This window comes from Thunnus thynnus, chromosome 3, assembly GCF_963924715.1.
Source record: "Thunnus thynnus chromosome 3, fThuThy2.1, whole genome shotgun sequence".
Taxonomy (NCBI): domain Eukaryota; kingdom Metazoa; phylum Chordata; class Actinopteri; order Scombriformes; family Scombridae; genus Thunnus; species Thunnus thynnus.
Window position 1 is genome coordinate 35,869,509 of NC_089519.1, and position 14,470 is coordinate 35,883,978.

At 36.0% G+C, this 14,470-nt stretch overlaps 1 protein-coding gene across 1 annotated transcript; it reads left to right on the forward strand.

Moving 5' to 3' along the window:
• On the forward strand, window positions 1–14,171 carry lgalsla (lectin, galactoside-binding-like a). Its single transcript, XM_067585603.1, has 6 exons — window positions 1–119; window positions 2,794–2,838; window positions 6,626–6,694; window positions 7,903–7,991; window positions 9,188–9,371; window positions 10,666–14,171. Exons 2-6 carry the CDS (start codon window positions 2,800–2,802, stop codon window positions 10,807–10,809), a joined length of 525 nt encoding a protein of 174 aa, XP_067441704.1. The 5' UTR covers window positions 1–119; window positions 2,794–2,799; the 3' UTR covers window positions 10,810–14,171.
• The last annotated feature ends 299 nt before the right edge of the window (window positions 14,172–14,470 follow it).

Genomic DNA, 14,470 nt, shown 5'->3' on the forward strand with positions numbered 1-14,470 from the left:
TCATGACCAACGAAAAGGAAAGTTACAGCAGGACAGTGAGGTTAGGACAGAATGAAGAAGAAGCATAAAGACAGATAGAACAATTCCAGCAGAAGTTTCGAGCCTCAGCTGCAGACTCGGTGAGTGTTTTTGTTGATTTTTGTAAAAAAAAAATATCAAGTCACCTAAAATGTAGTACTTAACCTTCCCCCCATGGACAAGTAACCACAGCAACCATACTTAAACCTGACAATAAATCACCAGTTAGCGCTAATTTTAAAGAATAACTGGTGATACTCTACAGATGAGCCTGTGTTGTGGGTGGAGCCATAAATTCTACTTTTACGAAGCTTCTACGTTTTCAGTATTTGTTGACATTGTCAGATAGGTGATAATCCCACTTTATGTTCATTATTGAGGTCGTAGTGGGTGGTGGTGGTGTACTGGAGCGCGTTATATAGTAACCACCCACTACGACCTCAATGAACACTGATGAACTCAAGTACCCCATCATTGACACCGTCCGTTGTGTTCATTTGAATCGATGTTGGACTGGATGTGATCCAGGACTGTTGGCCAACTGAAGCGATGTGTTCAAGGAGTTTCAGAAGAGAAAGATGTCTCACCCTTTCACTTCCCGCCTTGAAATTGAGATCTTTCAGCCACTGAAGCTTTCATTTATCCACTACTATTTCAACTGTTCAGCCACTATTTTTAACAATTTATCCAGTAACTTAGCAACTTATTTCAGCTGTTTATCCTTTACTTTAAGTCAGTGGTGGGAGAAATAGTGAGATCTTTTATTTAAAAGTATTAACAGCAAAATGTACTTAATGTATCAAAGTAAAAGTACGCATTATGCAAACTGTCTCCATCTATCACATATATATCACTGAAATATTAATACTGATTTATTGACATGTGCATGTAAGCAACATTTTAACCCTTTCATGCATGAATTATGATAACCTCAGTCAGGATTTTTAAAGTGTTTAAAGTGTTTTTATTCCTCTTTAGGCATGAAAAAAAATATTTGAACTTAGTTTTTTTTTTAAACACACATTTTTCAAGGAGTTCGTCCAACTTAGTGGACAGATGATTAATCGTCATTTTCTCCCAACATAAAATCAATACTTGGAAATTTTAACAATTGTATTTCTCCTTAATTGTTACTTGATGTTACAAATTTTTATTTATCTGCAAGGGTCTATTACTATAGAAGGAATGGCATGCATTTCCGGCCGGCAGGCGGCCATCTTGGTTTTGAGAAATTTGTGTTGCACTTACAAAGGCTGGCCAATGGATGGCAGCGTATGGGATGACACATGAGAGTCCACTGTGTTGGCTGATGCATATATAAGAAAGCGGCTTTTGAATAGTTGTCCACTGTAGTGACCACTATGCATGAAAGGGTTAAAGTTGTCCACGTGGAGGTAATCTTTACAATTTATGACGTTGGGTAGTCTAATCTATCACAATGCTTTTTTATCACATGTTTTATGTATAAAATATTGATCTGAAAAGTAACTCATAACTATAGCTGTGAAATAAATGTAGTGGAGTATAAATACAGAGTAGCATAAAATGGAAATACTCAAGTAAAGTACAAGTACAGTACTTGAGTAAAGGTATTTTCCATTTTAGCTAACTCTTTAGGTCTCTGCTCACTTGCACAGTAGTTTTCACGCACTCTCAATCACAACACATAGTGTTGAAGTGTTACAGTTGACTCAATATATGGATCTTTGAAAAAATACAATAATAACTTCTTTAACTGAGCTTCTCTGCAATGTTACCATGAACCTCCTGCAACTGCATAACCAAATGTGGATTCATCCACTGCTGAAACCCAACAGAGTCACTATTTCCTCCTGTTTGTTTGTTAAAAACTACAGTGACCAGCTCTTTAAGGAAATAACTGAGACTTAAAAAAAAGAAATATATGCATTAATATATATATATATATATATATATATATAGTTGCAGCACGGTACTTTTGTCTTCCAGAATTGTGAGTAATTACAGAAATACTGTTGACACTGTCGACACCTACAGGTGACCTGCTGCTTTACAAACACTGTAACGGCTATTAGACAGAGTTCCTGAATAGAAGGACGGTATCTTTATATTCATATTCAAATATCTTGATATTTGCATTTTACATCCTAAAAATACTGGACTGAGAACACAGCGGGGGCAACGATGGAAATAAGTCCAGGACTTTATTGTTCTATCCCTAGAACAATATCTAATATATTTTAAAATATATTAGAGTGTTGTCCATAAACTTAAACCTAGAACTGTTGAAGCTTTAATGTGAGCTGTTGGACCGAACCACCAAACAAAATCACTCTTTTCACTCTTGTGAGCGGCTGTGTGAACTCTGCACTGTGTCTATTATCAGATGTATGGATTGTCTGTTTGCTTTTACACACCAACTGATCTGAAGTTTTGACCTCGTTCGAATAAAGATCCTGAGAAACATTTTTGTTTTTTGTTGGTGTTCCGGCTGAGAGAAATGTTCTCCAACCTGGAGAGGATTTAATTTTGGGGTTCTGCCTCCAGTTACAGCCTCACAATAAGCCCACTTGTTATTGACCTGAGACAGAAAGGCATGCAGGGGCAGCTGATTATCAAAGCTGTGTGTGTTTGTGTGTGTGTGTGTGTGTGTGTGTGTGTGTGTGTTGGAGGGTAGAGAGGCAGGTTGAAGCTTTACGTCAGCAGTGATTCAGTCAGCAGGAGAACGTCGGGAGGTGGACAAACCGGATCTGCAGCTCATCTTCTGTTTCTCTGCTTGTTTGTTTTTTGCTGCAGATCAACATGGCTGAAACACACAGAGTGACTGCGGGAAGCAGGAAGGTGAGTTTACTCTGAACTGAGCAGCAGGCGGCAGGTTTACAGAAAAAACCACCTGCAAGCAGCTGAGACTTAACAAGGTTCAACCTGACAAACTGATTCACTGCTAAACTTTTGTGATTTTAGTTTCATTTCTCAGGTGACAATTTGGACGAGAAAAATGACTTTTTCTTAATACTGAAAGTCAACCTGCTGCCAACTAGCGTCAAGCTGGCCAGACTAAAACAATGCAACTTCCTCTCAAAATTACCAATATTGAAGCCTTTTAAAAGTCTATGCATCAGTATTTTAAAAATCTTATCTCATAGCAGTTCAGAAGGAAAGTACGTCTGCTTGCTGCTGTTTTGTTTTGTTTTTTTATCTTTTCACAGTTCAAGCAAAGTGATTTATAGGAACAATATCTCCAGTTTGAGAATAAATATCTAAATATCTAGATCCTTTACTTGAGTAAAAGTACCAATATAATATAGTATAGAAATACTTAATCACAAGTAAAAGTCCTGCATTCAAAGTTTTGCTGAAGTAAAAGTAAAGAAATGTCAGAAAGTATCAAAAGTTTTTGTTATGTGTGAAATATGCGACTGTCTGTATTATATTATTGGATTATTTTTACTGATGCACTAATGTGTAAGAAGCATTTTACTGCTGTAGCAGATTAACATGGAGCTCAGTTTAAATACTTTATATACTTTTGGGTTTTTTCTTTATTTGTAACAATGCATCATATCTTGATGTTTTATATTTAAAGAACATCTGCAAAGTATAACTATCAGATAAATGCAGTGGAATAAAAAGCACAATATTCCTTGATGAAATGTCATGAAGTACAAGTATAAAGTAGCACAAAATGGAAGTACTCTAGAAAACTACCTCAAATATACTTTCCACCACTGAATATTACACAAAGAACGATGCAATTACAACATACTGGACGCCTCAGCAGTGTGTTTTTAAGGGTTATCTTATCCATTTCAAAACAGTTTGTAGTTTCAACACTGAAACTGATTTCCCCTTATTTTACTCATCAAACTAAAGTTTTTCAACTTGATGTGTGAAACTTTTTTTTTTTTAGCAGGGTGCTCATTTTACATGCTTTTATTCTGAAGGCGAACCTTAACAGTCAGTTTCCTGTTTCATTCCGACTTTACGCAACACGTGCTGGTCACAGGGCGTGACGTCACGCTTTGAATTGTGTGCTTTGACCTCATAGGTAACGCTTCACTGTAAATCCTCCAGTTTAACATTTATAAGCATTTTATAAACTGTTAATTAATGTTTATAATGCAGTTATAAGCAGATATAAGAACATTTTTAAGGGTTTATTAACAACAATCATAACTTCTCATATGAAAACATATTTTATATCATAACTGTGTTTTACTATATTGTATCTATATTATATTCATTATCTGTTTAAACAGTACTACAGGAAGAGTTATAGTTGTTACATTAATACAATTATCTGCTTATAACTATTTCTAGTGTGTTATAAACTATTTATTAACTACAATATTTATATACTGATTTTAAATGGTAAATATGGGGATTTAAAACAAAGTGCCCATATTAAATAAAGGTAAATAAATTACATTTACACTTTCACTGTTTTCATAGACAAAGAAAAGGTTTCATTTAAAAGTTTAATGTGGATGTTCCATATTCACAAAAACAAGTTGTAAATTGTTAGTAAAATAGTGAAGTACAGATTTCAAATGTTTCCGTGAGAAATCATTAAATGATTCAGTGGAAAGTGTGTGTACAGTACTGTATGTCTGATCAGGGCCGGTTCATCCTCTCAGGGTTTAAATATGGAAGTACAGAAATGCAAAAATGAAACAGTTTGTTGAAACATATTTTTGGACGCAATTATTAAAGTTTCAGTTATCATTGTATTGTATGTACAGTATTGCCAAACAACTTTAACATTTATCAAATTATCACAAACTACTAACCGTGAGCCCCTGGGCCCCCTCAGGTAGTAAGTGTTATTTCCTAATTGCTTATACCTAAAATGTACAGATTCCCTTCAAACTTTGCTTTTGTGACCTGGACAATGATATTGTGAAATTTACTTATTTCCATTGGAAACATGGGTGAATTTGCACATCTTCATTCACATAAAGTCAGAAAAACATCATATTGTAGGAATCTGTGCACTCAAATAGCTTTATGACTTTATGGGGGAATTATGAGTTATTATTGTGCACAAATCTAACATGAAATTATTTGTCCAGCAACATAACTCATAATAGAGTAGGTATAATAACAGGGAAAAAGTCCTCCTTGTTTGCCACACAAGAGAGGTCAATTAGAATTATGATTGTTATTAATCTTAATCATGATTTTGCAAGGGTTTAGGTTTTTTAAGGTTAATTGACTAAGATGCAAACACAAGAAAACACAAACCAGTCCACACATGAAAAGTTTCAATTGGAAGAGAGGTCCTGGTTTATGCTCTCATGCTCTCCTAGGCTTGATCCTCAACTCATGACTCTAGATTCTGAGATTTCACCCTTTCTGTTCTGAGTCACATCTTCAGACTAGCAAAATGCAAGCTTTCCACCGGCATGGCTGTAAGCAAGAAGACAAAGTGAAAAGCAAGAAGAAACCAGCAGCCAGCAAAACGCAGCAAAAGCAGCTTATAGATCTCAGATAAAACACTGTTTTAAAGTTTGGGTCTGTCTGCCCAAAAGGTGCATCCTGGCCGATCCCAGGGGTTGCAGAGTCCTGGGGGAGCAGCTCCTGAACAATTCTTGAATGTGGTTATTCTTTTAATTAAAGTATTTACAATTTAACAACTGCATGATTCCTAATTTTGATGGTAGCTTTAGCGTTCTGAAAGTGAAACAAGCAGAATGGTATTAAACATGATGTTAGTGTTATCAAGGATGATGGAACTATGTTTGTGGTACGTTACTTGGTTTTAAGGCAGTAGAATAAAAGTCTAACTAAAGTACATAACAACACATGTTGTGCTATACACACACATACTGACATACAATATTAATTGTTCTTAGACAAAATCTAAAACTAAAACTGTGTGTGACTGGCTCATAGAGGTGAGTTACGATAATGGTGGGGGTCTTTTATCCAAATGGGACTATCAGTTCACACTGGGGTATGAATTGGTCTTCCCATCTTGCTGGCTCTTGTAGCTTGAAGGATCAATGGTGGTTTGGGTCAGTGGTCTGGTTAGGTGACCATGCAGCAGATCTGATCCTTTCTGTTTGCAGGAGGTTGTTTAGATGGTCAGTGAGGAGTTTGGGACTCTCAGTTATATATTATTAGCCAGCATTCCTGGGGCGTTGAAGAAAGAGCTGGTCTGTTGTTTGAGGTTTGTGCTGTCTGCCTTCGAAACATGCAGGGACTTTACCCTACATATATATGAATCAAAATTAACATTTATTTATACTAAAGGTATACAAAGTGACCACAGAAGATTTAGAAGAGAGTAGTTTTTCAAGATTAACGATTATACTGTAAATCACTTCCAGTTATAGTCTCCCATCATCGTATCTGGTGATTCATATGTTGTTTTTTCTGACTTTATGTGAATGAAAATGTACAAATTTGCCTGTTTTCCCATTCAAATAGGTACATTTAAAAATATCACTGTCCTGGTCACATTTGGCAAAGTTTGAAGGGAATAATAACCATTTTCTATACTTTTTTAGGCATAAACAATTAGGAAATAACTTCCCGACCTTTCCATGTAGAGTAGTTTCTGGAGGCACAGGCTGGATCCACTTGAGCAAACATTAATAACATTATTTTGATGTTTTCTTCACAGAAATGGAAAATTGGAGGAAATGAGATTAAACCTGCCGGCTGGTCCGACCGAGATGCTGAGAGAAATCTGGTAACATCAACCCTGAAATCACACAATAATCTGACAAACAGACCCAAAATTACAATGATGAAAATATTGAATTGAAAAGTGGCAAATATTTATATTAAATACAAACCTGTATGATAAATTGTTTTGTGATTTTATAAAAGCAAAACAAATTTTTAATATAATTTATTAATAAACATTAATCCTATCTATCATTCAAGCTGAATGAACAGTAAATGTGATCAATTATAAACTTTATTCGTTGAAGGAAAATTAATGTATATTGAAAATGTACAATGACAGAAAAACTTAAATAATTTGTTAAGTGACCTGATAAAGTAAAGCAACTGAAACAGACTGAATAAATGAGAATACATTTTTATCACTTCTAAATCATATAACATTTATTTTTTAACCTCCACAGTTGGATTTTTTTGTTAAATTCTGACAGAATCAGGGCCGCTGTTAGGAATAAAAAAATGACATTTTTAAGAATAAAGTCTTAGTATAAATTTAAAAGGTTGTAGAGAATAAAGTCCTAATTTTATGAGGAAAAAGTGATGATATTATGAGGCCACTTTTTTCACAAAATCTCTGATGCTCTTTCCCCTTGTGGCTTCCGTACACATCGTATACAATATATAGTATACTAGTATTTTTAATTTTATGGGAAATGACGTTAATGGCTTTGTATTTTCATTGCTTTTATCAAATCACCATTTTATTCTGATCACTTTTTCTTGTTTTCAACTCACAAACATTGTTGTCTTTTTTTTTTTTTTGGCCCACCATCCTCCCACTTTAGGGGACATAATACTTTATTCACTGTGATTTGCTGGCTTTTTCTTTCCCTCTCTGTTATTTTCTTCATTTTTAACTTATACATTTAAACTTCATATTCTTCCTGATACACAACGTTCATCTCTTAACCTCTGAGCAATAGACAGAACAACAACAAAGTAAAAAACATCAAAAGTAAAAAAGGAACAAACTACAAAACACCATCACAATGAAACAGACATGACATAAATACCACAGAGACAGTTACTGAATGACTGAAAGAAATTAAATTAGTTATCACAATAATAAAACCACAAATAAATATAAATAAAAATAAGTCTTATTATTATTTCCACCCCAATTGCATCCAAATAAATCTGCACACTTAGGATACATCTTCATCTTCATGCAAATGTGAATATGTGTGTGTGTGTGTGTGTGTTTGTGTGCAGGCGGTTCCTTTCAGAGGTCACATCACAGGTGGGATGCGTCCGGGGAAGAAAGTTGTGGTTTTTGGTGTTGTGGACGCCCGTCCTGACAGGTAAAAATCCCTCCGTGTAACATTTTCTTTAATCTTCTCTCCTGCGGCTGTTCGTCTTGTCAACACTTTGGCCCAGAGGAAAATATCCTGACATGCAATGACTAATATCTGTGGATAATCATGATCCTCAGAGGATGAACCCTAATTTACCTAACCCATTATGAACTTTGCCACAAGAGACCGCTGTTTCCCCGCTGCTACCTTATTGTAGTTATTATTGTAGCCATGACGATGAAGGTGACCTAAATTTAAAGGGGACATATTCTGCTTTTTGTGATTTTCTGTTATTTATATCCTGTTATGATCTTGGATGTTAATCTTGGTCAAAGTTCCAAAACTTGAGGTTAATTGTATGTAGAAATGCTGCCTGCAAGTCAAAAGTCAGGGCTTCAACTTGCTCTGATCGCTTCGTTTGTAAAGGTACCTCGCCGACGAGCTGTAGTTTACAGCTGTTCTCCTACTGATTACTAATCCTACAGATTAGAAAACACGTGCTGTGTCTCAAATCTCATACTTCTGTACTTACACTTAACATTTTGAGTGCATAAGTGCGTTCACACTGAGAAGTAGGGGAAATGCAGTGCACTGTGAGAACCCGGATGGTGCACTCAAAACGGTCAAAAAGTTGAATGTGGAACTATGGACACTTCTCGCCCTCAATGGTCGCCATCTTGGCTACGTAGCGAAAGGGGAGGGACCACTTTTCAAACTGGAAATGGCGGCCGAGTACGTTGTAACTACGGTGAACATCTCCACATTATACAAATATACGTTATACATGTGTTTTTTGTCGGATATAAGCCATCAGTATGTGTTTTGGGTTAATTTAGTAGTCTGTACTGATTTGATAGGGCGAACAATAACGCGAATGCTAACGCTAGCTAATGCTAATTTGCCATCGTCATTTCCGGTAAGTGCACAACGGCTGTGTTTGATTTGAGACAACACTACCCTGTCAAAATTTGCGCACTACGCCAGTAATATATAGTGTACACAGTGTACTACATGAAAGTGTACTAACAGAAGTATGTGATTTGAGACACAGCTATGGTCTAATCTATATGTTCTATATGTAATGATAGTTGGGTTTTACTTACAGACAACTCTACTTTTACTCTCTACTCTTTGTTGGGATAATGTGAGTCCACTATCTAATGTCAGGAAAGACTCATGGCTGGTCTTCATGGCTCTGTTAGGTTCTACATGGCACTGACATGTGGCTGTGGGACGTCCAGGGAGCCACCGCCTGATGTGGCTCTGGAGCTCTGCGTTCGATTCAGGGACCGCCAGGTTCTGCGGAGGGCCTGCGTGTCTGGATCCTGGGGTGACGTCGACAGAGCCGTCCCCTTCTTCCCCTTCATCAGAGACCAGCCGTTCAAGGTACCAGCATGAATTTCTTCAGTTTTATGGTATCATTTGAGTGTTGTCTTACCAGAAAAATGGCAGATTTTACAACCAAGTGTCAGATTGTGAGCAGCTACGGAGTCAAACTTGTCAAAATTCTCAGGAGCGTGATAGTTTGTAGTCCTAAATACCAGAAGTACAACGATTGATTCCCTCAACAAACACACTGGGTTTTAAAATTCTAAAGAAAATAAGGTCTGAGGAACACATTAGCCCAAAAACTTTTCTTTGTATTTGTTCTGTGACATAAAATCAAATCTGTTTGATATCTCAGTCGTAGATTTTGAAGCTGTACAATGTGAGCTTTTTGTTAATATTAGGTATATTACCATGGACTGTATAAAAATATGGACGTCGTTACCGTGACGTCACCCGTTGGTTTCTGAAGAGCGGTTTTGAAGCTCAAAGCGAGCCGCTCCGGCCGTCGCCATCTTGGCAGTGCGTGACTCTGCCTAACTCCCAGCCAATCAAAAATGGGCAAAGAGGCGGGCCGAATGGCTGAAACGAGCCACCTAGCGGCTGGTGGACCTGTCACTCAAAGCAGCCATGTCCTTCATTATGCATAACTTTACAGCTTAATAAAATTTAAACGGGTGAGTTATAAAAAAATTCACCTTGTACAGTTGTCATGAAAGAGGAAATTAGCTACAGAGACCAAAACCGTTGCTTGTACCAGGCTGTAAACATGTTTATTTCTGCTGTAAAGTTGGGCATTTTAACATGGGGGTCTATGGGGATTGACTCGCTTTTGAAGCCTCAAGTGGTCATTCAAGGAACTGCAGTTTTTGGCCTCATTTTACAGCCCTGGAGGTTGCCGCTTGTATATTACTTGTTCAAATATGATGATAGCGTGTTAATTTGTGGAGATTATTATTTTACTTATGTGTGCATGTCAGAAGTCTGTGTTCACTCATTTTCTTGATTAATCAAAAATCTGAGCAGAGCCACTCAAGCTAACTTAAGGAGGAGATGTAATTAAAATAATTTCTAACCAAGTAATTGAACTTTAGATGGGAAAAACACATCAGACATAAATTATTACAGTAGGGTTTGGGAATATTTTTAACCTGGTCTGTTTAGTAATTTAACAGACTTCACTCCAACTCCCCCCTTGTTTCTGTTGTTTAGCGTAACTAATACTAATGTTGGAATCTGACTCTTAACTGTTCTCCTGACATATTGATTCATATTAAAATGACATTTCATTCGTCAGGTTTCACTTTATGTTATATTATATTAACATCCTCCTGCGTCTCGTCTGTTCTCACAGATTGAGATTCGCTGTGAACAAAGTCGATTTCGTGTCTTTGTGGACGGACAGCAGCTGTTTGACTTTTACCACAGACTGACATCACTCAGCGACATCGACACGTTATGGATCAAAGGCAGCGTCACCATCACTAAACTGGCTTGAATGAAAGGACCTCAGGAGAGAAGGACCAGAACTCTCTTTGGGTCATAATTTGTTTGTTTGTCAATGACATTCACGTTTTCTGATGCTGAAGATCTTAGAGGAGGTTTAGGTAGCTGAACAAAAATCTTATTCACTTAATGACAGATAATGAACACAGATAATGAAGGAAGTGCAGCACTGATCAGTAATTAAATCACACTTGATTTCACTGTAATTAACATCCTTCCTCCTCCTCCTCCTCTTGGATATCTTGACTCTTTAACTTTGCCTTTAAAGCTAAACAACTTTTTATATTTTTATATTTTAGGCTTTATATATTTTACTTATAATGACTTTGCTGTTGGGAAAAACAATCCGTAGGCTTCAACACTTTGGAATGTGTTCCAGTTTGGTTCATTAATTTCTGGGAATTTTCACAGAATGTCCCACATAACTGCCAGTTATTGTTATGTAAATAAGACTAGAGACTAGTTCTGCAAAAAAAACCCAACTCCACAGAATATTTGGAGAACATCCCATGATGATTCCTGTAAGTGATGTGTTTTGGTGACATTCAAAGAACCACACTGGACAGACTGGGACACAGCTACCACTCAGGGCACTGACATTGTTTTGTCTGGGGTTTTGTGGGGTTTTTGGAGCTTGGAGGAGTTAAAAGAGCACTCCATCAGTTTAGCATTGCACTCTTATAACACTGTCAGACTCATGATGAACAGTTTTTAAAAAAAAGGATCAAAATTGATGCAGCAGAACCGGAGATATCGTCTTTTTTATTCCACACATTCTTTGTCCTTGTCAAGACCTGGTGCCTACATTACCCATAATGCAACTCGACTTGATTCACTTGACTGTACAGATTCGGGTGTGTTATGCTAGTAGCAGCTAATGTATCGTGGAGCTACAGAGGTCTGCTAACCTCACTACTTTCTAACTAAACACCCACAGATTGTTTTTCATTTTTCAAACTTCAGCCCCAACTGACGCTGACTCAAGTGACATCACTGACTCAAGTGACATCACTTGATGCAATTTATCAGATTTCACACAGGTCCCCCCGGAGACACTAAAGGCTTTATACCACTTTCTATACAAAGACCATCTGGACAAACACGCTGAGGTGGAAAATACCTGCAGTTCACCTTTAAACCTACAAATAAAAACATACAGATATTGGGTATTTTGAAGGATGGGTGCAGTATTTTTTGGCTCCATATATATATATATTTACATAGGGTCAAAATTAACATGCAAACAAACAAACAAAAAAGAAATAAACGATTCAATGTCCAGAATTTTAGTCAGTGATTAAAAGGGTTTTAAACAGCATTTAGCATGTTTTACAGTAAATATAATTGAGCAATTAAATGAATCAATAAATGAAAATGTGTTCAGGAAAGTTTTCTTAGGAACTACACTGAAATATTCATGTAACCCAAAAATACACACACACACACACAAATCCATAAATTAAGATTTTCAAAAATTATTTTGAATTTTAATGCATTTTGTTGTTGATTGGTTTATCTTACTGTCATTGCAATGATTGTTTTATTGATCTCATAGATTTTTAATGATGTTGTAAATTTATCTTCATCTATCTATCTAACACATGTTCAGCACACAGGACACAACTACTGCATAATGTTACCTGCATGTGTCTCTCAAAAGAAACCAACACAGAGTGAAATTTACTGAAGTTATCACGAGAAAACAAAGCATGAAGATAATGACACAGAGGCCTCTGTGGCCTTCTGCAGCAAGAACATTGTTTAACAGATTATGTGCCGACTACCTCAAACCACATAGTATATAATGTCCTGCTACTGCTGCCGTCCATGTATATACATACATACATACATACATATATATATATATATATATATATATATATATATATATATATATATATATATATGTAGAAGGATAGTTGTATAGGAGGAATACATCTTTCTGTTTGAACATACTGGCTTTTTATGTCTGTTCTGTCACATTTTGTTTGAAACCATCCAGTGAAAACTACGGAAATTCATATTGTACACATTTTTGTGTATTTTACAAAACAATCCTACTCTTCTAGAAACAGTGTGCTGTGCAGCTGTTTGCCACAGTGGTGCAAAGTAATTTACTCAAATATTGTATTTAAGTACAACTTTGAGGTACTTGTACTTTACTTGAGTATTTCCATGTGATGCTGCTTTCTACATTTCAGAGGGAAATATTGTACTTTCTACTCCACTACATTTATTTGACAGCTTTAGTTACTTTTCAGATGAAGATTTGACACAATGGATAATATAACAAGCTTTTAAAATACAACACATTGTTAAAGATGAAACCAGTGGTTTCCAACATGTTGAGTTGCATAGCATTACCAAATGGGTGAGAATGAACAGATTAGTACTAAACTTTGCCAAAACTAAAGGTTGTATTTGGTAATAGGAATGTTCTTGTTGATGCCACTGCACTTAATCTCTTCCTAGATGGGATATAAGTTGAGCAGGTCACTAAAACCAAATTACTGGGTGTCAAATTAGATAATTTGTCTTGGTCTGATCAGATTGATCACATTGTTTGCATATTTCAAGAATACATCCTGCATATGTTCCATCTTCTGTTATGATTGATGTTGTTTGGTCACACCTGGAGTTCTGCCCAGTTATTTGATCAAGTGCTGCTAATAAACATCTAAAATAATTTCAAATTAGACAGAACAGAGCAGCCAGATTAACTCTTCATTGTTCTTTCTGTGCTAATGTGTATGAAATGCATAAATGATTATCATGGATAACTGTGGAGGCTAAATAAAAATATTGTCTTATGTTATTCATGCAAAATGTAATAAGGAATAATACACCACACTTCTTTCGTGAAAAACTAGTTTATACTGGTTTTTGTCTTGGGTATAATACACATCAAGTGAGTACTGGTCATCTGGTGCCAAATCCACAAACTAATTATATGATGAGAAGTTCTTTATAGAGCTTCTTCTGCTTGGAATATGTTGTATATTTGTGACAATTTTGTTTTTACTTTCATTGTAATTGTTTATTGTTTCATATGTAGAGTCATTTTGCTTATTTTCTGATCTTTATATTTGGCTTGTTTTGCCTTTTTTTGTTTTATTGATACAGTGTGATTTTAATTATTGTTTGTTTTTATTGTTGTTGTTTTTGTGTGGACCCCAGGAAGACTAGCGACCACTTTGTGGAAGCTAATGGGGGTCCAGATAAAGAATAAAGAATAAAGAACAGTCAGGGTCACATTTCACATGTCTATGAGTTGTTAACAGCTCCACCAAATAGTGATTTTTCCCTCTAAACTTCTCACATGCTTTCATTTCAATAAATGTTTAAATGATCCAATATTTCAGCAAAAATCAAAGATTAGAGAAAAAGTCCAAAAACTGAAAACAGATTTGTGTATCAGAACTTTGTTTTTTCTTCTTTCCTCTCCCATTAATCATCTCACCACCCCTCAGATTTTTCTGCTGACCCATTGGAGGGGCCCGACCCCTAGGTTGGGAACCACTGGACTAAACCAGCTAACAATAGTTAGCTTGTGGTTAATTTATTAAACATTATTTATACAATAGACCCTAACCCTTTTCAAACACTAAACAGTAAATTTCCAAACCAGATTTTGTATCAGTTTATTTAAGGAT

Excerpts from the sequence above, each read along its gene's own strand:
- lgalsla (XM_067585603.1), top strand. The coding sequence starts at position 2,800 with ATGGCTGAAACACACAGAGTGACTGCGGGAAGCAGGAAG. Across the intron at positions 2,839-6,625 it reads TGACTGCGGGAAGCAGGAAG|AAATGGAAAATTGGAGGAAA; the intron begins GTGAGTTTACTC and ends TTTTCTTCACAG. Across the intron at positions 6,695-7,902 it reads GAGATGCTGAGAGAAATCTG|GCGGTTCCTTTCAGAGGTCA; the intron begins GTAACATCAACC and ends GTTTGTGTGCAG.